This window comes from Esox lucius, chromosome 6 (genome assembly GCF_011004845.1).
Source record: "Esox lucius isolate fEsoLuc1 chromosome 6, fEsoLuc1.pri, whole genome shotgun sequence".
Classification (NCBI taxonomy): domain Eukaryota; kingdom Metazoa; phylum Chordata; class Actinopteri; order Esociformes; family Esocidae; genus Esox; species Esox lucius.
In genome coordinates, this window is record NC_047574.1 from 6891015 (window position 1) to 6913379 (window position 22365).

The 22365-nt window shown below is 41.8% G+C and overlaps 4 protein-coding genes across 8 annotated transcripts; 1 reads left to right on the forward strand and 3 right to left on the reverse strand.

Moving 5' to 3' along the window:
- Positions 1 to 196: 196 nt before the first annotated feature.
- Positions 197 to 1726, reverse strand: LOC105009509 (homeobox protein HMX2). The gene is made up of 2 exons (XM_010868931.2): positions 1409 to 1726; positions 197 to 1059 (listed from the first exon to the last, which is right to left on the reverse strand). The coding sequence occupies exons 1-2, from the start codon at positions 1686 to 1688 to the stop codon at positions 518 to 520; spliced, it is 822 nt and encodes a 273-aa protein (XP_010867233.2). The 5' UTR covers positions 1689 to 1726; the 3' UTR covers positions 197 to 517.
- Positions 1727 to 3044: 1318 nt separating this feature from the next.
- On the reverse strand, positions 3045 to 5688 carry LOC105009515 (homeobox protein HMX3). Its single transcript, XM_010868937.3, has 2 exons — positions 5096 to 5688; positions 3045 to 4667 (listed from the first exon to the last, which is right to left on the reverse strand). The coding sequence occupies exons 1-2, from the start codon at positions 5415 to 5417 to the stop codon at positions 4042 to 4044; spliced, it is 948 nt and encodes a 315-aa protein (XP_010867239.1). The 5' UTR covers positions 5418 to 5688; the 3' UTR covers positions 3045 to 4041.
- A 3593-nt stretch (positions 5689 to 9281) lies between these two features.
- acadsb (acyl-CoA dehydrogenase short/branched chain) lies at positions 9282 to 16728 on the reverse strand. The gene is made up of 10 exons (XM_010868982.3): positions 16645 to 16728; positions 16095 to 16254; positions 15803 to 15903; positions 15390 to 15596; positions 14591 to 14761; positions 14130 to 14255; positions 13597 to 13779; positions 12532 to 12669; positions 11613 to 11712; positions 9282 to 10145 (listed from the first exon to the last, which is right to left on the reverse strand). Exons 1-10 carry the CDS (start codon positions 16675 to 16677, stop codon positions 10069 to 10071), a joined length of 1296 nt encoding a protein of 431 aa, XP_010867284.1. The 5' UTR covers positions 16678 to 16728; the 3' UTR covers positions 9282 to 10068.
- On the forward strand, positions 16261 to 22356 carry LOC105009525 (zinc finger protein Pegasus). 5 transcript variants are annotated; one of them, XM_020047553.3, is made up of 4 exons: positions 16261 to 16373; positions 17376 to 17557; positions 18203 to 18394; positions 18600 to 22356. In XM_020047553.3, exons 2-4 carry the CDS (start codon positions 17422 to 17424, stop codon positions 19628 to 19630), a joined length of 1359 nt encoding a protein of 452 aa, XP_019903112.2. In that variant the 5' UTR covers positions 16261 to 16373; positions 17376 to 17421; the 3' UTR covers positions 19631 to 22356. The 5 variants fall into 5 exon arrangements, with proteins under 5 accessions (XP_019903112.2, XP_010867258.2, XP_010867252.2 ...); XM_010868956.5 differs by lacking the exon at positions 16261 to 16373 and adding an exon at positions 16689 to 16725; XM_010868950.5 differs by lacking the exon at positions 16261 to 16373 and adding an exon at positions 16709 to 16772.
- The last annotated feature ends 9 nt before the right edge of the window (positions 22357 to 22365 follow it).

Genomic DNA, 22365 nt, shown 5'->3' on the forward strand with positions numbered 1-22365 from the left:
GTAATATCAAATTCAGCATCTGCTGTCAATTATGTTATTTCGTGGGTAGTAAAATATACCTGCCTGTTTAGCTAGGCATTTTACTGTAACGGTTACAAATACTACATTGCATAACATAATTGGTGCAAACGGGCAACATTTCCATTTTATTCAATTAGCAGACGCTCTTATCCAAATAGACTTAATCCAGGACATTCTTTATAGATAGGGACAAACCACATATCGCATCCGTAGTATGGCCTACACAATATGAGGTGTTATTGGATAATAGTCACATTATTAATTCCCGAATACTGAGAAAGTTTAACAGCGTCACCAAGCACTGTGTTAATTTTACACTTGGACCCTTATATATACATTGGACCATTGTTAAATGTAACACCAATTGCTTTGTAGTAATCTATGCCCACAGGGAAACACATTTTTTATAATGTTATTATCAGGCAATTGTAATAGCACAGCATAATAATATAATAAATACATGGTTTAAGTAAAACATTAATTAGCAATGATTATATTACATTTTATTATAAAAATTGTACAAAGGTAACGTTGGCATGTTGCTCCCGGAATAGTACAGAGCTGAAGGAAATGTCATTGATCTAGGAATTGGAACCCCTAGTCGGAAACTATCATCTTTAAAAATGAATGGCATTCCAACCAGAGTTTGTTGTACGGATGAAGCATGCGCCATGTTCATGGCCTCTATCTCGGCGGAAAGCAGACGTTTCCACTTGTTCCTTCGGTTCTGAAACCAGGTTTTCACCTGTATCTCTGTCAGTTGTAGACTGGTGGCAAGGGAAGCTCGTTCTGTACTGCTTAGATAACGTTTCATGTCAAACGTTGATTCTAGTTGGTAAACCTGGCTCCGAGAGAACACTGTCCGAGACTTTTTCCTGGATGAATGGACTGTTCTGTCGTCATCAACATCATCCCTTTCTTCTGAAATAGCAGGGGATTTTTGGTTGCAGTATTTCTCTTCTCTTGCATTACAGTCATGAAAAAGTTTGTGTTGTCTCTTCACCATCTCTTGTCCGAGAATTAGCCTTTTTTGGTCACCTAAAATAGAAGATACATGAATTAATCGACATTTTCCTAACATAGCCTACTTAAAATTGACACATACCAATTTTTAATCAAGCTGTTTTAAATATGCTATCACTTTTATCAACAGACTTCAATAGAATATATATATATATATATATATATATATATATATATATATATATATATATATATATTAATTACGTAGGACTATACATTCATCATCATTACATCAATAATACAGTAATCTCAAAATCATGATCAGCATCTACGTATCTATGTTCATAATAACTGTTGTTATTTGTTAAGAGAAATAATAATCTAGGCTACTTATTAAAATATTAGGTAAATAATTGTCACTTACTCTGACAAGAAAAATCTATATTGATTAGATCATTGCATGCTTTCTTCACTCCAGGTAAATGGCAGAAATCTGCAGAATCCTCGCCACCACTGTTTTGCTCTGAAGACACCGAGCGCGCGCGCCTTTGCGGCAACGGGGAGCTGGAGCTAGAATTTAAACAGTTTTTACGCACATCCTCGGACCCCGATCCTAGAATCGACTGAATAGTAAAGTTTGAGACGGAAGTAAACGCCACTTTTCTGCCACTATCTCGGGAATTCTTCATCCTCCTGATAAACATACCTTAGAAAAAAATGTGAACCAGTTGGGTACTTTGACCCGCAGTTTTGTTCCCCTGGTGAAAATATATGCTTGAATCCCTTCACTCGGATACGACGTTCAGTCCCTTCGCTTGCATGTAATAGGTTTCTCATGGACCAATCAGATGCTGGGATAAGAACCGGTCATTTCAAACCGTACTGGAGTGGGAGATACCTGAACCAAATGCATCTCGTGCTCCGTTAATAACAAAACATATCTGGTCAAAGTTTAAAATCAGTCAGTGTTCGAATATTCTCAATGAAAATGGGCCTGGTCATGGCTCAATATGATTTAGATGAGTTCATAGCCGCGGGAAATAGGGTTACTGGGGGGCTGCAACCTCCCTGTTGTAGCCTCAGCACCCCCTGACCAGATTATGAGAGTCACGTTTAGCTTAGCATTTCGCTTTCTTTCGGAGTCACGCCGCCGGAACAAGTGCGAGACGCTCAGGAGGTAAGCGCCTAAACGCAGCGCACTTAAATAGGCTAATGGAAAAGAACACATCGGTGCTAAGTCTCGTAACAAAGACAGCTGGCTACTCTATCATTGAGCTTTGCCTTCTGGTGCCCAGAGGAGCAGTCATCACCCAAAATGGAACCACTCAGATAGGAAGAGAAGTGCAGTTTTAGAACCATGCTGTAACCCAAACTTGCCCTGAAGCACTGCAAACTTCATTTTTTACATAGTGTATCACAAATCCTTATGCAAAGTGACAGCAATAATATTTATACCTGTCTTGCTTAAGGACAGTATCGTTTTTTTTCTTTACCTTACCGGCTCGGGTATTCGACATTTAGTCAGAACTAGTCAGATCTAAGCTATCTGCCGCCCACCAACATTACCATAATCATTTACCATCCGCCGCTCTAGCCCTGGCCTGACTCTTCTTGCTACACAGGATAACTTGACTGGCTTTATTTATATGAAAGTTGAATTCATGGTTATTACGATTATTATTATTTCCTATTATTATTATTACGGAGAGTTGAAGGCTTGGCCCATTATATATGTGTAATAATAGCCTTGTAATTATATGAACATGTATGATGATCAAATTCGTTTAGAAGTGCGACGTGATATTCACAAAGAATGTCTGTGCAAAAATGATTTTTTTGCGAGAAGTTCCTTGTGGAGATTGATGGCCATATTACCATTGTGTTTATATACATGCAAACATGACAAAAAGATTAGGATAGGTGAAGTCATATCATATTCACATATAGCCTAGTCTCATTTCAATGTATATATTTTATATATCAGTAGTGTTGACGAAGGTACAGTCCAGTATATTTATAAAAACATATTCAATCGGCGATATTAATTCTGTGCCCTGTGTTTCTGTAAATAATTAACATTTGTCGTGATACATTTAAAATCCGTTCTTGGTTATTGTTATGTGATATACTTTTCTACCGTTTCATGTTGAAAACATTTAATTAAAATGTGTCCGCAAGTGGAGCTATTTTTAAGGCCCAAATGATTCAAATTCAAAGTAAAACTAGGAAAAATTATATCGAACCTTAGTCCTGTGTTTTAATAAGGTAGCCTATACATGAAAATATGTTTGCAAGTTTCCAAATACACTCGGCATAGTAAGGAAAGTATTTCATAATTTATTCAGCGACAGTGTGAAAAAAGAAAATCTGTTATTTGGTGAAACCTTTGAAACAGTAGCCTACATTTCTCATTAATAGCAAGTAACAGTCTTCCATAACACTGTGATAAGTATAAATAGCTATGTGTTAATATAAATACGATTATATGATTTTCCTGACTGTTTGGGTGAACACCATTAAAGTCAGACTGTTTAGCTGAGGGTCATATCGGAAACGTCAAGCAAACCTACTGCACCTAATAACATGAAATACAAGTATGGGCATAACAAATCCTATCACATACAAAAACATTGATGCAAGTTATCCTAATATATTCTCTTAATACTTAATTAATAATTAATTTAATTGGGCCACGTGGAGGGTCTATAGCCCTATGTTTCCACCCTGTTTACAACATATAAATCCATAATTTAAATAAGGTCAATATTGATACCAAAAGAAACATTTATAGATTCAGTTGGACGCAGAACATTCATTTAATTGCAATACATCTTGAATAGGAAGAAAAATACGTTTTTGGACAAGGACAAAAATAATAAGAATCGTCTTGATAGCCATAATTATAGTAATAATAATTATAATACATTTGGTTTCAACAGACCTGCACAATATACTAAGAAGTTTTCTTTTAGTTTCCAACGCAAACTGGATTTTCAAAAAGTATACATTGTACATGTGTTTAAATACAGTGAGAAATATGAACACAACAAGAGTCTCTCAAACAGGTCTCAGCAACGGCACGGATGTGACCAGGGGATGTGAATAGTACATATGGTGGGGAAACGTTAGTAAAGACTGGCTGACTGGCGTGTTCCCAGCGTTTCCAGTTTCTGAGCCTGCGTTTTCGTGGTACAAGATAGGAACACGGACAATCCTCTGCGCTGTTGCGTGGCTCAAATTAGCAGCCTCCAGCTCTGCAGCCAACTGTCTTTTCCACTTATTTCTCCTGTTCTGAAACCATATTTTCACCTGGGTCTCTGTGAGGTGTAGGGATGCCGCGAGTCCGGCTCTTTCTGAACTGCTGAGGTACCGTTTCATATCGAATGTGGACTCCAACTGAAACACCTGACTCCTTGAAAAGACAGTGCGCGTTTTCTTTTTCCGGCACGGTTTTTTATCAGAGTTGTCGTCTTCCATTTTTCTCCAGTTCTCCACCAACTCTCCTTCCTTCTTTGGTTCCTCCCCATCGCTCTCCTCCAGAACGATATCGTCAGTACTTTTGTTGTCATCGTCCTCTATTTTAACATCTGGTTCGGAAGACGTTTGCAGCAGCTCGGGTGAATCTCGGTCGCCGACTGGTGAGGATGGTGATGGCGTGTCTCTCACGATGGCCTTCTCAGACACTAAGGTAAAGCAAAATAAAGTAATTTATTATTACTTAATAATATATAAAATAATAATTTACCAAAATATAATTTCAATAATGATAATTCAAGTTGGCAAAATTTTTCTGAAGGACATTAATCTTGTGCGTAAAACTAATAAAAGAAAGATGGTTAATCAATTCACTGGTAAGAGGTACACTATTAAACTGTTAATTTAAGGAAATGTGAAAGTGATTTCTTAAACCGTTCCTCTGTTCGTCTGAATGGCCCACTCAAACCGATAATGGGCCGTATACCTCGATTAGCAATTATACAAAATCTGTATATTTTCCTTTATTTAAAACTATTGCATAGACGTATCCGTAATACGTTAAACAAAACATATTTAAAATATTCAGATATGCATTCATTAAAAACAACCGAATGAAAGTATAATAGGAATCTACCTCCAGTCCTGTGCAGATTATTTCCGGCTGTGCCAAGTGCATAGGGATACCACCACGCGGAGGCTCGTTCCAAATAGTGCGCCGATAATCCAAATCTCTGAGCTGAAGAAATGTCAAAACTGGGAAAAGTTAAGTCCCCGATACGAGAGAGAGAGAAGCCTCCTTCCAATAGTCCTTTGGAGGTGGCAAGCAGCGTCTTCGATTTGGAAGGTTTGGTGTCGGAGTTTAGTAGGTTCTTGATGGAGAAAGCTGATTCTTTAGCGGGCGGATGGTTCTCTGGTGCTGTCTCTGCCATCGCGGTTGATGAATGTTTATTGTCCATTTGAAGAAAAAACGATTGAATATATTATTGTTTTATTCCGGTCACATAAGCGTGCGGTCAATCAAATGCAGTCATATGTGTGATTGCTGGGATTAATTTACATTAAAGAAAAAATACATAAGTTGTTGTAGCCTAAATCAGCATGTAGGTCTATCTTGGTATATAATCGCACCAATAATAAATGGCACAATGATCAATGCGTCAGAGTTGCACCGGATTCTTCTAACGACGAAATAAAAATGTCATCCAGAGTTAAATGCGCGCAGTCCTCAGCGATTGGGCACGTACAATGGCAAATGGGATTCGAGATGGAACTGGGAGCAGAGGAAAGGAGGGAGGGGACAAGAGGACGTGAATAGGTTGCTACAGGAGAGAAGAGAGGTCCGACCAGACGGCGGTGCGCATTTGCTCCAGGCCAAAAGATGCGCGCGTGTTCATATCCATGTAGTCCAATTAGACAGCAAATGAATGGCGTGCGTGAGTTATGCACTCAGATCACTGAAAGTGATTTACTGTCAAACAACAGACATCTAAACATCATCCTTTTTATGTGAACACATTTCCAAATAGATTGCCATTGTAATTGCAAAAGGGACACTCAAAAGTGGGTCAACCTCAATGTGGAACTGGCCTAAAAAGTTAATATTGATGGGTGAATGAATGAGGGTCATTTATGAGGTAAAACACTAGCACAATTCACTTGATTTAACACCTTTCGGTGTCACGTAGGCCTACTCAGTTGTTGAATTATGACATCGAGGTGCATATTTTTATTTCTCAGTATAATACTTTTTAAAGCTTGATATCAACGTATTATTTGTGTCGCAACTGTAACACACATTTTCAGAACTCCATACATACTATATCATGCTACAACAAAAGAGCTTCGCTTGAAATAGAATGCGATTTACAAGATGTCCTGCATTCAGGCCTTTACAGGGCCCTAATGGAGTACTCTCCAGTTTGTTCTAAAGGGTCTAACAAATCAACTACATGATCATAGGAAAATGGTGAACCGTTTATGGCTTGCATAAGCCTTGTCTCTCTGAAAACAATGCAGACTCATTTATTTTGTTTATTCAATAATTCAGTTGACTTATTTTGTCGAATCGATAATTCTTAGATGTGAAAATATAGACGATGCTGTTGGTGATTTCAAATAAAATGCATTGAAATTTGTCTGCGACTTAGTCAGATTCTGATATTTTTTCCTGTTATATTAGTTGGTGTTTCGACCGATCAGATTAACTTTTTTCAGAATTGTCCCGCCTGTCTACACCAGGGCTATGAGTGATACGATAAGCCCGTCGTACATGTAACAATTATGCTGGAGTGCAACTATACACCCCTTCAAAGTGTTGTTAACCCATGACAAATGTGTGGCTGCAGAATGTCAATACACTAACATTAGTGTCTGTCAACGCACTGGGCCAATGATTAAGAGGGCACGAGGTCTAATCCGCCCCCATCTTGCTCTGGTATAGATGGGATGTGGATGGTGAGCTAATATTTTTTAATGCAGGACGATAAATAACCTATAGATAGACCTATTAGGCTGCGTTAACACTAGCAGCCCGTTTGCGATCTTTTCCCACTAAATGTGTCTATGGACCAATCAGATGTGCTCTTTTTCCATATAATTTCACGAAACACGTGTAAACGGAGCCTTTGTGTTATAATGTTGCATAAGCTCTTGAGTGAGTTGAAAGTCAAAGGATTAAACTTCGTCTTCTTCATCCAGGGGAGAGGATGATAAATATTCAGACAGAAGCATGGCGCTCATCAAGAAAATTGGATTTGTGCAACCTACACAGGGTTGCAATCGGTCCTTTGGAGCTGATGAGGCTTGCTCCGATTCTCAAGGACAACACTCTGGTTTTGTGAACAGCTACTTGTTCCCCCGAATAATGACAGGTCTCATAGTCCTGTTAAAGATGGGGGCGGAGAAGAGAAGGGGGAGCGGACCACTGTTTGCCCATGTAAAGTGTGATCCAGCTAATAGTAATTTCATCAAAGGCAGCCATTACATTCATTAGAGATCTGGCAGCACTGCAGTAACTAGAAAAACGAGTGATTGAGAGAATGGCAAGGATAATATGGTCATTCTTTATTCTGGTGGCCCCCTCTCTTGTTAAGATGGGATCTCAGGGCAGGGATGGACAGACCAACAGGCAATTCCGGCAAATGCCAGTTTGGATCGTATGTATATCGTTAGCTATCGGGACTGTACAATTTGTGTATTTAAAATAATATATCTGAATGACCATTATAATTCTAATAATAGCTAATATGGTCTTCAAAAGGTCAGTGTTAGGGGACACGAGCAAAAAAAGGGGGAAATGTTTGGGCTGATTTCAGGTCGCAGTCCGGCCCAGTTTCATTTGGATTGATTTAATTAAAAATAATCTTAAGGGCCGCCAATAATTGTTACATATTTTTGAGTTGAATTGTATTAATAGATGAAGACTTGAATTTTCCCAGAGCAATTTAATCATGAGGATCAGAATTTCTATTGTATGCTCAATTTTCTGAGCATACATTATTTGTATTATTGATTTTATCGTCTTTTTCATGAAGTGTTTCATGAAGTATTAGATGTATACATCACAATGTCTTTACTCAGTACAGCTCTACATAACGATGTAGAAATTATGTACTGTGAAGACAACAGAGATTTTTAAAGAAATGACCCCCTCTCTGAAGAGCTACCCCTCTCTGATGTTAAAATATGATTAACCCAAAGCTGGGAGAACAAGCTGTTAAACAACCTAAATGTTAATTATATACCAAAAAAATAATTATCATGTTATGTGAACTGCTTGCTAAATTTTTTTAAAGAACCCATACAAACAGTTTTTATTTAACCATATTTAAATCTGAATTAAAGTTAGTGGACACTTCCTGCTTACAGAGCAAGTAATTAAGATACTTTGTCTAGGTTTTCCATCATCTCTGATAACTACTGGAAGGGATGTTTTCTGTGTCGCAATAGTCCTGTTTAAATTTGGTGCAACAGGGTCAAGCACCAGGTCTAAATCTTGCCAACATTCTGCTTGTGCCGACATCGTTTGACAAGTGTTGATTGTTTAAAATATTGTGTCCTGATTGTGATTCAAATCTTAAGAGAGGTAGGCCAAGATCAGCGTGAACAGACTACATCGGGATGAATGACGCATTGTACTGGCAAGTGCAAAATGGACATATGAGACAGTGATATGGATGAGCTTTATAATATAAATTAACATTTAAATTAATTCATTAATAAATTACCTGGATATTTAGCTTTGTCAATCATGACCAATAAAACCGCACTGTCGTTTGTAGAGACCCCTTAAAGTATTATAAACGTTTTGGAATCAACTTTGTCAGTTATTAATGTTCTCTGGCTCTGTCAAAAATAATATAATTACAAGAATGGCAAGTTTAATAGTCGATAGCATTTTGTATGTATGCAGTAAGTAGTCAATGCCGGGGGAGCCAAAAAATGCCCTAAAAATTACGTGGTATAAGACTGTCGAAATCTAATCAATCTGACCAATTGGCCCCGTGACAGTGAGTTATTTCATGCTCGTTCCCTTTAGTGTGAAACCTGAGAGTAATTAAATGCTAATAAAATAACACGAGAGCTGACAAGGGTTTTAGAAGGCGTCTTAATTTACTTCTTCTACGGGCACCATCGATTGTGACATGACGACTCACAAGCCGTGCAGTCACAAAACCAAAGACACATCTGCCATCTAGTGGATCGAAAACAGACCTGTTAGGCATTGTGCGTAGCCGTAGTCCAAAGTAAAGACTCCGGCCCCATGCACACATTCGGATATCAAACGACACACGGTGAAATAAGACACTTATAATTCCACATCTAATTCATGTAATGTTTATTAATATTGTCACATAAGCTGATGAATACAAATGTAAGTCCTGCGAATTACTGAAATATTTTTAGTGACTAAAACTGACAGAACGGAAAACGTGGTTCTATTCTAAGCGCTTTAAAAAAGGTTACATACAACAGATCACACCAAAATAGTTATTCTATCGGACAGTGAAAGGTATGCATATCCGAGTGTTACAGAATACAAAGAAAACTAAGATGAAGGCACTGACTTGTTTTTTTGATGAGGTTTTTGAGGATCCTCTAAAAGAAAATGCTGACAAACCTGATTCAGCAACACCTGTAACATTGTGATCTTTTTAGTTTAGAGCATTATTACAATTGAGATTTTAATTTTGATAGAGCAGAATGGTAAATGTGGAACAAAAGACAGAATGTGCCACAACAGACAGCCAGCTAACACCTTGCATACATTTGATAGGGAACTCAAGAAGTACAGCAAAACAATTGGAAAACACTAACATTAACAACAGTATAACCACACCGTCTACATGATCTGGCAACAGAAAAAATGTCTACATGAAATAGCAGGGAGAAATGACTTTCATTAAATGTATGCAATATATAGGAAACTATAAACGATCTCTATAGGTCAGCAGCACAGATCGGATTGATTTAAAATAATGCTCTACAGTAATGCCTGATCAGATTGGTCAGTATCCCTCACCAACCTAACAACAACCAATATAACTAATAGGTGCCACACTGAGGAGTGTATAACCGCCAGTCTTCACCAGGAAAGGGACAGTCAGTTCAAAGATCAAACTCCTTATCTATAAACTTGGCCATGGTGGACAGTTGGATGTTGGTTGTACCCTCATAAATGGTGCCTGGATAGTTACAAAAAAAAAGGAGTAAAAAACAGTTAAGACGATTACTGTACCACTACATTCACTGAATGAATATTACAGATCACACCTTATTGCAGGTTATTACATGGCCACACAGTGCACCTAGAATGACTTGGTTTCCATAACGCCACGGCCAACGCTGGACAGAACAGGAAGCTGTTAACCTAGACATTCTGTAACCAAATCTGCCATTGAACAGGACAAGCCCAGGTGGAAGCAACCGATGAAAGCAGAAGTGTCACTGTGGCACAAAAGAAGTCTGTGTGTCTGAAATGGAACCCGATCCTCAATTTAGGCCAGTACTTTCGGCGAAGGACTACAAGGCTCCCCCTAAATAGGGAACAGCGTTCGATTTTGGAACCCCCCCCCCCGGCAGACCAAGGTCAGATCAGAGAGGAATGCCTGTGGAATCAGATTACCAAGCCCCCTGTTTAACAGGGCACCACCTCCTCCACACTCCGCCTCCCGGCAGTCCAATCACAAGCCAGCTGACAACAGTGGTAATGACTTTCCAGGCCGCCGCCCAGGTGTCATGTTACCAGTGGCTCGGCCGCATAGCGCAAGTTCCATAGTGTTGCGTAGCAGAAAGCAATACGATCAATTAATTTGTCCACTACAGAAGCGGCTCCTGAAGACAGTTTATGGGTTGCATTCGAACGGGAACCAGCTAACCTACACTGTGGTGGGAGAAACAGGTTCTGCTCCGGAGGTTTTAACCGTAAACGTTGTCGTGCCTATCCACACGCTGGTAGGATGCCCGCGGCGGACCGTTAGAACGGCTCGCGGTTGAGTGGGAGAATGACATGAATCCTGCCAGGTCCAACTGCTGTGAGCTTTCAAAGCTATTCCAGGCAAGGTGTTGTGACTCTGTGGCAATTAATCTGAAAGTGGACACTGTCGTGTGTTTATTTCTTGTCTCTGTCGACATACTCGTCTCTATTAAAGGGACGCCGCGTCCTGGGCGCTCAGCCAACCATCGTGAGCTGAGGGCCTCGTCTGGGTATGAATGCAGGTCTTATGACGTCTGCTGATTACATGAAAGTAACTCGTCAGAATATGATTGTTTGCGTGACTGAATAAAAAATTGCTTTTGTTTCTTCGTAAAGGAGAGCGTGTGGCTGTTCGCCGGCACTTAATTTGCTGCACACTGATGATATAAACCCCTCAACGTAGCCTACATGTCGGACCCCTCAACTTGACCATGTTGGACCCCTCAACTTGACCAATGTTGGACCCCTCAACTTGACCATGTCGGCCCCCTCAACTTGACCATTGTCGGACCCCTCAACTTGACCATGTCGGCCGCCTCAACATTGCCTACATGTCGGACTGTTTGAAGGCTTCAGATTAGGGTTTCATACTCAGGTATCAGACAGACCTCCATTACAACAGTGATGTACAGCTTTGAAAAAAGTACAGCTTTGACAACTTGGATATCAACAATACCTATTTTGCAGTCTCTATAGTACTTCTCTATGGGGTAGTCTTTGGTGAAACCCACCCCTCCCATCCACTCGATGCATTTCGATGTGGTCAATGTCGCCACCTAGTGGAAGGATACAAGCACAAAGAACAATCAAAAATATGTTCATACATTTGAATGGAGCTGAACCATTGAGGGGAAAGCAGAGCTGGGTGTACTACTGAAATAGAATTGGGCAACTGTAAAAAATAAAATAATAATCATGCCAGAATGCCATTAACAACACTTTTTTCTACCACATCTTTTCCTTCCCTTCACCTCTCTATTAATGTGCTTGGACACAGCTCTGTGAACAGCCAGCCTCTTTAACTATGACCTTTTGTGTCGTGCCCTCCTTGTGCATGGTGTCAATGGTCGTCTTTTGGACAGCTGTCAAGTCAGCAGTCTTCCCCATGATTGTGTAGCCTACAGAACTAGACTGAGAGACCATTTAAAGGCCTTTGCAGGTGTTTTGGGTTAATTAGCTGAGTAGAGTGTGGCACCAGGTGTCTTCAATATTGAACCTTTTCACATCATTCCAATTTTCTGAGATACTTAATTTGGGGTTTCATTAGTTGTCAGTTATAATAATCAAAATTAAAAGAAATTAACACTCGAAATATATCAGTCTGTGTGGAATGAATGTATACCTTATACAAGTTTCACCTTTTGAATGGAATTACTGAAATAAATCAACTTTTTGATGATATTCTAATTTTATGACCAGCACCTGTATACTAGTCCTATAATAGTTATCTGTTGATCCTAGATAATCCTCCCATACTGTATACTACTCCTACAATACAGTCATCTGTTGATCCTAGATCAGCTTCACATACTGTAAACTACTCCTATAATACTGTTCTCTGTTGATCCTATAATATAGGTGTCTACGGATCTCACTTCTGAGGTGAAGTACTTGGCCATGCAGGCTTCCTTAATGAAAGGTCTCCCGGCCTCCTTCAGCCGGGCAGCATTGTAGGTCAGCAGCCTGGCAGCCTCTATCTGTGTGGCCACATGGGCAATCTGGTGCTGCATAGCCTGGAAGTACATGACAGGATGCACGAGATGTGAGAAGCATTGTGGTCACAGTGCTTGGACTGCCATGAGTGTGCAAAGCTGTCATCAAGGCAAAGGGTAGATACTTTGAATAATCTAAAATAGAAATGGATTTTGATGGATTTCAACATTTTAAAAGGTGCATTCCGGTCACATGATGAACCCATCAAAATTGCCAAGCTCTTGTGAGACCAGGGTTTGAACCCAGCTCATGGGTGAAGTCCAGGGTCCCAGGAAGGGCGGTGCAATTAGCCTGTACCATCTGGGTTTTGGGAGGGGGGGGGGGGGGTGTTACTAAGCTCGCCTTTCCTCACTGTGCTGCAGTGATTCCTTGTTGCGGCGTTGGCACCTGTGAGGTCATTCAAGGTTTCAGGACAGGCAACATTTCCTGGGCAACATGGTAGCAATCAGAAAGGCTTCAGAAAACGTGTCTCAAAAGGGAATTTATTAGCTGAAGCAGGGCCTTTATCTAATTAAAAGGCACAAAAGCGGTAAAAAAAATAACATTTGTGAAAGTTATATATTTTTTTTAAATCAAACGGTTCTTTCAAACTGATCCAATCTTATCTAAAAGTGACCTCAACCTGTCTCAGACCAATCAACATGGATCACAACCCCAATCCAAAAAAAATTCTGAGGAGGGGCATGCACTGCTCTGTGTTTCAATAGGATATTCCTGTTTTCTCTTCCAAAGCAACGATTGGCTTTCAGCTGGAAGGAGACTTCTGCTAGAGAATTATGAGACAGGACTGGCTCTCAGTAATTTAACAGACACAACTCTCCAGACTTTCAGTACTTAATGCATTCATATTTTCAAGTTTTTTTGTACGGGAAAATAAACCCACAGCCCATGGCAAGCACCGCAGTCCACCAACTGAGCCACGCGTGGGGTGCTGATGAACACTTTACCTGGAAGTCAAAGATCCGTTTCCCAAACTGCACCCTCTGTCTGGTGTAAGGAACAGCCTGGTCGAAGCAGCCCTGAGCCAGACCCAACATCTGAGCAGCAATGCCGATCCTGCCCTCATTCAACATTCCGATGGCATACTTGTACCCGTGGCCGACCTGCCCCAGGATGTTCTTCTCAGGGACCTACAACCAACAGCTCAGTGTTGACATTATGCCACTCAGTTAGCTACACGCTCAGCTAACACACCAACGCCGGACATCATTTATCAGTGTAATTGTCTTGTCTGTTGCTCGAGCCAGTGGCGGAGGCCGTTGGTTTTTTAATAAATGGGACAAGGAAGAAAGGTAGAAGACAGAAGGGAGAGTTAAAATAACTGTAGGCCATGCTTGCATATATGTCCTGGAAGCGGTCATATGTTTACATTGGAGACATTCCATATAATGAAAATGATTCTGATCTCACAGACAGCCACCATCTTCAACATGATAGCTGTATGTGTATGTACTTGTACTTTAAATGCTTCTGGTCCCACCTTAACATTATCTAGGTTGAGCGGGCAGGTTGAAGAGGCTCTTAGACCCAGTTTGTTCTCCTTCTTGCCTATCTGAAGGCCCTCTGTGTCTCTGTCCACGATGAAACAGGTGATTCCTCTGTAACCCTATCAACAAAGAGGAAGATTAAAGCCCACAAACTCATCATGCATAAATGCACAGACTCATAAAATGAGAGGTATGCAGCCATATCAGCTATGGGTTGGAGAGAACTGGAATAACTAACAGGTAATAAAGAATAACTAAAAGGTAATTTCACCACAGAGCCTGGAAATTAGGGTTATGTTTATTGTGCATAAATCCACAGAAAACATTTTGGAAATATATGAGCATAAAAATGTCTGTTTTAGTTTTTCAGTTGCACAGATTTATTTCAATGTCCTGACACATGTGCTGTGCTCCACTAATGATTCTTTGGTTATCTGGATGGGTTCTAACTCACAGTTGACGGGTCGGCGTTGGCCATCACCAGGAACACCCCAGCAGTCTCTGCATTACTGATCCACATCTTGGAGCCATTGATGACATAGTAGTCCTTGTGTTTGTCAGCCCGCGTCTTCAGAGAGAAGGCATCGCTCCCCGACTCTGCTTCTGAAAGGCAGAAACTCCCAACCTACAGGACAAGACAGCCTATCAACATCATTACCTGGAGGAGAGAGGGAGTTTGTTTATTCTGTGATAAATTAGTAGTTCGGGTGGTTAAAAACATTACAGAAATAAACAAATGGATTTTATAGTGGAATTATGCGTAATAATCCAAATCATTTTCACCTGATCGTAAGACCCTTGAGACCAGATACATTTGTTGTGGGTAAAATATTATTAATTAAATACTAAAGATTAAGAAAATAAATATAACATGCCATTGGTCAGAGACTGTGTATGTATACATAATACAGTACAGGGGTGTAGATTTGGGGGGGTCGTGAACCCCCCAATTTTACAGACAGGTCAATTTGACCCCCGCAGAAAATAGTGAAAATGCAATACAAACCCACACCCCAGCAGTATTGGAACCCATGACTGAGGAGACCATGACTGAGGAGACCATGACTGAGGAGACCATGACTGGAGACCATGACTGTGGAGACCATGACTGTGCTGGAGACCATGCTCACCATGACTGTGGTGACCATGACTGTGGAGACCATGACTGAGGAGACCATGCTCACCATGACTGGGGAGACCATGACTGTGGAGACCATGACTGTGGAGACCATGACTGTGGAGACCATGCTCACCATGTCTGTGGAGAGTCGGCTCAGGTACTGTTCTTTCTGGGCCACGGTCCCCAGCTTGGTGAACAGTGTGTTGATGAGAGTGTTCTGGATGTCACACAGCACGGCCACGGAGGCGTCTACCTTGGCCAGCTCCTCGATGACCAGGATGGAGGAGAAGAAGGAGGAGCCAGTGCCTCCGTACTCTGGGTCGATCTCGATGCCCATCAGCTGTGAAGAGACGATTTAATGTCCGCTCAATTAATGAGACAACTACGTACGCCTGTTGGTGGACGTGGAGTGGAGTTCAGTGAGGTAAAGCAGGGCTCTTCAAGGACTGTGTGCATTAAAGTGTTATATTCAGGTTATTTTCTAGACCATTTTCTTCTGTTGGGCTGAACTAATGACCAGAGCATGGAAAAGACACAAATACGTACACCCTGTTCAAAGAGTGAATTTATCACTTCCGAATCCATGTGAGAGTTTTCATCCATCTTTGACACCAAAGGGGCAATCCGCTCCTGTGCGAACCTTTTCACTGTTCAGACAACAAAAGAAAAGACAATGATTAATTAAACAAAACTGACTTTATTTTTTTAATATATTGACTGGTGACAAATGAAAGTGATTCATAGCAATATTCTGGCCAATGTTTAGTCTAACTGGTTTGTTCTGTTGTATGTTTGCTGGCATGGTTGCATATGTGCCTGTATGAGAGCACTAACTCACCAGCCTCCCTCATCATTCCCTCCTCTTCAGTATACGTCTGTAATGGTGGATGAGAGACCCCAGGAGCAGTAGCATGCTCTGCAGACAACCCTGCTCGGGTGGACTGGTTCCTCAGCCCATGACGGCACACTCTCCATGGCCCGGACACCTGCCTAGCAAGCTGATATTACATGGTTACAGTTGCTGAGCTGAACGAAAACAGTTGGTTGATGATGACAGTCTAGCTAAAATGCTGCCAATTCCCCCAAGCTTAACAAAGATATCCATACTCCAGCATCGGTAAATTTGGAAGAGTGATTCATATAAGGCCAGATATACAAACATTTCTTAATGTGTAACTGACCCAGGCAGTAGCTACCGTCACATCGTTATGTATTTCCACACTAGCCACGTACTGCCTGTTACGTAAAAGAGCTACAAAGGACAGTAATGCTTAACACGCAGATAATAATAATTATTTTTAGTAATTATTACCTCACTACCATAACATATATTATAAAACTGCTATATTAATGGAGGTGAGGCGATTCTACATCTGTAATCGTTTCACCTTTGAGAATATCCTGACCAACGGCGCTGCCATTTTTTTTTCTTGTTTACATGTGAGCGTGTTCACTTTGTATTTGACCAGGTGAAATCTATACTCATATTGCACAGTTCCGGGGTTTCATTTGTAGAGTATGTCACCTAATTATCTTACGCTCAACTGTATATTCGCTTGGCTTCTGTATTTCAACAAAACTCCACTCCGGCTAAGCAAACATTTTACACTCTGTTGTTGAATTTTCGGCTAGGAACTTTCCCTGACCCCTGATGGTAGTGTGGGAACGACATGGGAGTCATTTTAGTGTTGCATAGCTAGCCAGCAAACGTTAGCTGCCTTCTCTGTCTCTTCTTTAACACAACCAGCTGACTTGCCATCACATTTTGTTTTGCTAGAAAGGGATTGAAATGTCCATCTTGACATCGGGCCTAGAATTAACATAATTACGGATGGCAACACGTAAGTTATCGCATGTATTTCAACGGCGCTGTTATAGATGACCAGTTGGCAGTTAAAATGGCTAGCGAACATTGCTAGCAACCGTAGTGATGGGCAGTTTGTCAAGTGCTGCTTGTCATGTTGCCTTAGGAGATGTGTCCAGGTGACAACACAATCTTCCTCGTAATGATTAGCTACCCGTATACAGTAATTCATACGGCTTCGGCATTCATGGAGTGCTATTCGGAAATGTAACTATATGATAAAAATATATATATTTGTATTGCATCGTCTTACAGGTTCAGGTGATCAGACGTCAGCATAAAAATACACCTAGTTTGCCAAATGGATGATGATATAAAGGCAGAGCCTCTTGATTTCGTGAAAGACTTTCAGGAGTACCTGACCCAGCAAACGCACCATGTGAACATGATCTCGGGCTCTGTCGGTGGTGAGATGGAGCTAGATGACTTCCAAGCAGGTGAGATTTTTATAAACACGAAAGGAGCATGTAAAACAATGAGTATTAACTGAAAAACATTTAGCTGTAATATAGCTTTGTAACTTCTACCAGTAGTTATTTCAAATATCTAATTCCTTAAAAACGTGGAAAACACAATAAACCAAATGAAAATTAATCTGCTCATAGTAAACGCAGGTTCAAGTTGGCCCACCTAGGACTAATGTAATTCAAAATGCTACCTGCTCTTTCTCAAAAAACGTTGTTATAATGTCCTCAATACAAGAACAGTCTGGTAAAAGTGCTTTTAGATTAGCTGCCTGTCATCTTTTATCAAGTTGTCGAAGGACCAGAAACGAGATCATTTTATTCAGATTAATCGTTTTAAAACACTGATTGGGGGGCTGCTGGATACAGCAGATGTGTTAAAACCTCTCTGAATATATGAAATATTTGTTGTTGTTTTGGCATCCCCTTATATTGATAATTTGATGGTCTTGTTTTTGAAAGGATGATTGCTATGCACTGTTTCAAAAAGTACTTGATCACTACAGAGATTTAATGTTTAGCTGTGGATGCGTGCGTGTGAGAGAAAGATTGGGTATTGTTTATATAAAGCATCTATTTATTGTATTCTATTATATATGTTGCCTGCTCTCCCTGCAGCAGCTGTCCCAGAGAGTGGCCATCAGAACGGGCTGCAGGAGCATCCGTCAGTAGAGGTCTCCCTGGATGACAGCGCTGGACTGCTGGTGGACGGCTTTGAGAGGACCTACGACGGCAAGCTGAAGTGTAGCTACTGCAACTATGCCAGTAAAGGCACCGCTCGCCTAATCGAGCACATCCGCATCCACACAGGTAAAATTACCGCGACAGTGCATTCGTTGGGATGATTTTCACACATTCTCCCCCCTTGGTGAGGTGTTTTATCTACCTGACTTAATGTAAAACCATACCACTAGTAATTTTAACATATTTAAAAAGCTTTTAGTTGTTTTTATATACAGACACACTTTGCCATGTTACTGTTATTGATTGTGTTCTGTCCCGGGTGCTTCGACAGGAGAGAAGCCCCACCGCTGCCACCTGTGCCCGTTTGCCTCTGCCTACGAGCGCCACCTGGAGGCACACATGCGCTCCCACACGGGAGAGAAGCCCTACAAGTGTGACCTCTGCTCCTTCCGCTGCAGCGACCGCAGCAACCTGTCCCACCACCGGCGACGGCGCCACAAGCTCTTGCCCATGAAGGGGGCCGGGCTACGCTCCTCCCTGTCCAACAAAAAGATGCTGAGCGTCCTGCAGAAGAAGACTGTGAGCTCCCTGGGCCTGGGCGGCTTCAGCAGGCGCCTGCTCATCAACTTCAGCCCGCCGTCCATGGTAGTGGGGAAGCAGCGCTACCCGGACGATCACGAGGACTTCTCCCACGAGCTGCCCCACCTGCACCCCGGGCCGTGCCATGTGACCGGTGGCGGAGCCAGCCGGGACGGCCATGCCATGACAGCAGAGAATGGTCCGCTGAACCAGCTGTCCACGCTGGCCGGCCAGTTGTCCCACCCTCCCCCGGAGGAGCAGCCCCAGACCCCCGTGTCCCCCGACAGGCTGTCCTGTCACGACGTCAAGCCCTTCCTGGTCCAGCAGGCCTCCGGGGCGCCGGTTGCGGTCTCCGCGGCTGCGTCGGCCAGTCAAAGCGGATCACTCCACCACCACCACCACCACCACCACCCACATCACCAGAACACCACCTCCTCCTCCCCCGACACCCCTGAGGACCCACGCCCGTCTGCTGGCCACAGCCAGAACTACAGCCCCAGCCCGGTGGACCCGGGACCCAGCAGCGAACCCACCAGCTCGGCCAGCAACAGTCAGCCCAGCACGCCGGTCCCCGCCCTGCTCGGCAGCACACCGGATCCGGACCCACAGGTGCTGCACAGCTGCCGGCACTGTGACACCTATTTCTCCGACAACATCCTGTACACCATCCACATGGGTTGCCACGGTTACGAGAACCCGTTCCAGTGCAACATCTGCGGCTACAAGTGCCGGAACAAGTATGACTTTGCCTGCCACTTCGCCCGCGGACAACACAAGCAGTGAAACCTTAAACCCTGGCTTTTACGGGGCGCCAGACCAAAAGAGCACCGAGGTTCATTTGACCGGTTGTTTTGGCGTCTCACAGAGCACATTAACTTATTCCGTTTATTATAATCAAGGGTCAAAGTTTTTTTTTTTTTTTATGGTATAACGAGTGATGTTACTTGAGCATTTAGAGGAGAATGGTGTGAGAATGATATGCAGTCTGAGGGTTTAAAGACATTCACGTGTCTACCTGGGCCCAATCTGAGGGTTTAAAGACATTCACGTGTCTACCTGGGCCCAATCTGAGGGTTTAAAGACATTCACGTGTCTACCTGGGCCCAATCTGAGGGTTTAAAGACATTCACGTGTCTACCTGGGCCCAATCTGAGGGTTTAAAGACATTCACGTGTCTACCTGGGCCCAATCTGAGGGTTTAAAGACATTCACGTGTCTACCTGGGCCCAATCTGAGGGTTTAAAGACATTCACGTGTCTACCTGGGCCCAATCTGAGGGTTTAAAGACATTCACGTGTCTACCTGGGCCCAATCTGAGGGTTTAAAGACATTCACGTGTCTACCTGGGCCCAATCTGAGGGTTTAAAGACATTCACGTGTCTACCTGGGCCCAATCTGAGGGTTTAAAGACATTCACGTGTCTACCTGGGCCCAATCTGAGGGTTTAAAGACATTCACGTGTCTACCTGGGCCCAATCTGAGGGTTTAAAGACATTCACGTGTCTACCTGGGCCCAATCTGAGGGTTTAAAGACATTCACGTGTCTACCTGGGCCCAATCTGAGGGTATAAAGACATTCACGTGTCTACCTGGGCCCAATCTGAGGGTTTAAAGACATTCACGTGTCTACCTGGGCCCAATCTGAGGGTTTAAAGACATTCACGTGTCTACCTGGGCCCAATCTGAGGGTATAAAGACATTCACGTGTCTTATCTGAGAATTCCGTCTGAGTAGCTTTGAGGAAGTAACTTCCTATGTCATCTTTTGTAAGTTATTCGTTTGCTTTGGCTCGATTTGACCTTTGCCATGTGCGTGGACCCTGAGACATGCTTTACATTGTTAGCACCTAACATCAATTCTGTATTGAGTGTAAGTTTGAAAGAACAGCTTGAACAGAACGAGATCTGAGCGCATTATTCCTCACATGGTGTCTTTGTAAATCTATTTTTTAAACATTTTTCCAGCGTTTTTTTAATGCTTTAGAGATGGAGACAGTGGGTAAAGTTGGAGGAGGGTGTTTTTGCTGAAAGCAGATGGGCCGTATTTGAACCCATGCTACAGCAGTACTTGCGGAGGCAGCGGGCCAGATCCACTGGACCAACCCAGGGCAACTCTCATGGTAACGTCAATGTTTTGCACATTCATATTGATTCCATGTGATCTCTTGCACATCATAAGAGTTTTCCAGGTAGGCGCCGACCAATCGTGCGGCAGGCGCCGACCAATCGTGCGGCAGGCGCCGACCAATCGTGCGGCAGGCGCCGACCAATCGTGCTGCCTTTTCTGCAGTGGCTTCATGTCCTTACTCACCTTAGTGTTGCATTACTGACTTGACTGGTGCTCTTTAGCAAATACCTCCTAAATATATATATATATATATAAATATATATCAGTAGCCTAAACGCATTTTGTCTGAGTCAAATCATTCAGACCTGCTTTGGATAAATCGGCATGACTCCTTTTGACTGGTAAGGCCAAAGCATTCTTATGAATCTTTTCAAAGTATTTTACAGGATGGAATAACATTTGTAGCACTGTTGTAAATTATTGTAGTTCTCACAATCAGTAATTTAACAGAACCCATTTTGAGTATTGAAATTATTTGCACAAATATTAAATGAGTGAGAATGTTGTTTTTCTAATTTAATGTCAAGGAGCTGCTGTGCTTTTTCCGAGGACATAATCCATGTCAATTTAACTGTAAAGTGGCTGTTGGTATGTATTTTTGTTTTGTGTTGTCGCATTGCTCTGTGGTGTTTAGGTTGGTTCTTTATGAAAACTTCCTAAGTCAATGACCTAAATGGGACTATGGAGAAAGAGATGTTATATGACATCATGTAATAAAACAGCCAGACATAATTTTAGCCAAATGTTAACACACTGAAAAGGCCTTCATTTTATTTCCCTAACATCTGTTATAGTATAATATATTAATATTAGACTGAGATCAATATTTTTTATCTTCAAATACAGTACCATTATATTGTGTAAGTAAGTACATGATTTTCATCATTTGGTTACAATGACCTAACTTAAACGTTTTAACAACTCAAAGTTAAAACCGTTGTTCTGATTTCAGAATGTCTTTCACAGCTGGTGCTGGGTTTATGTAAAGTAATTGTATTTGCTATTGGTGTTTGTGAAATCCATTTGACACGGCGGTTTGTGAAATCCATTTGGCATAAAGTTTCTTTCCGGGAAGCAAATCATTGGTTTTGTGACTTTAACATAACATGAGCAAAACATCACCAGTGATGTTTGGATATCTAGATACTGTTATTAAAGTACTGTATGTTTAGACTGACTTTGCAATGTGGTTGTTGAATAGGAAGAGTGCGTAGGCCTGTGGTAGCTTCGCTATGTCCACTCAGGAACATCTGCACAGTGAAGCCACAATTTCCTTATATTAAAAAGACTTGTAATACAATTTATCATTAATCTTCACTAACTCTCTTTAAGGAACCCAAAAGCTCTGCTTTTTGTACATTTTGAGTAAAGCACTCCAAGAGACCCGACTC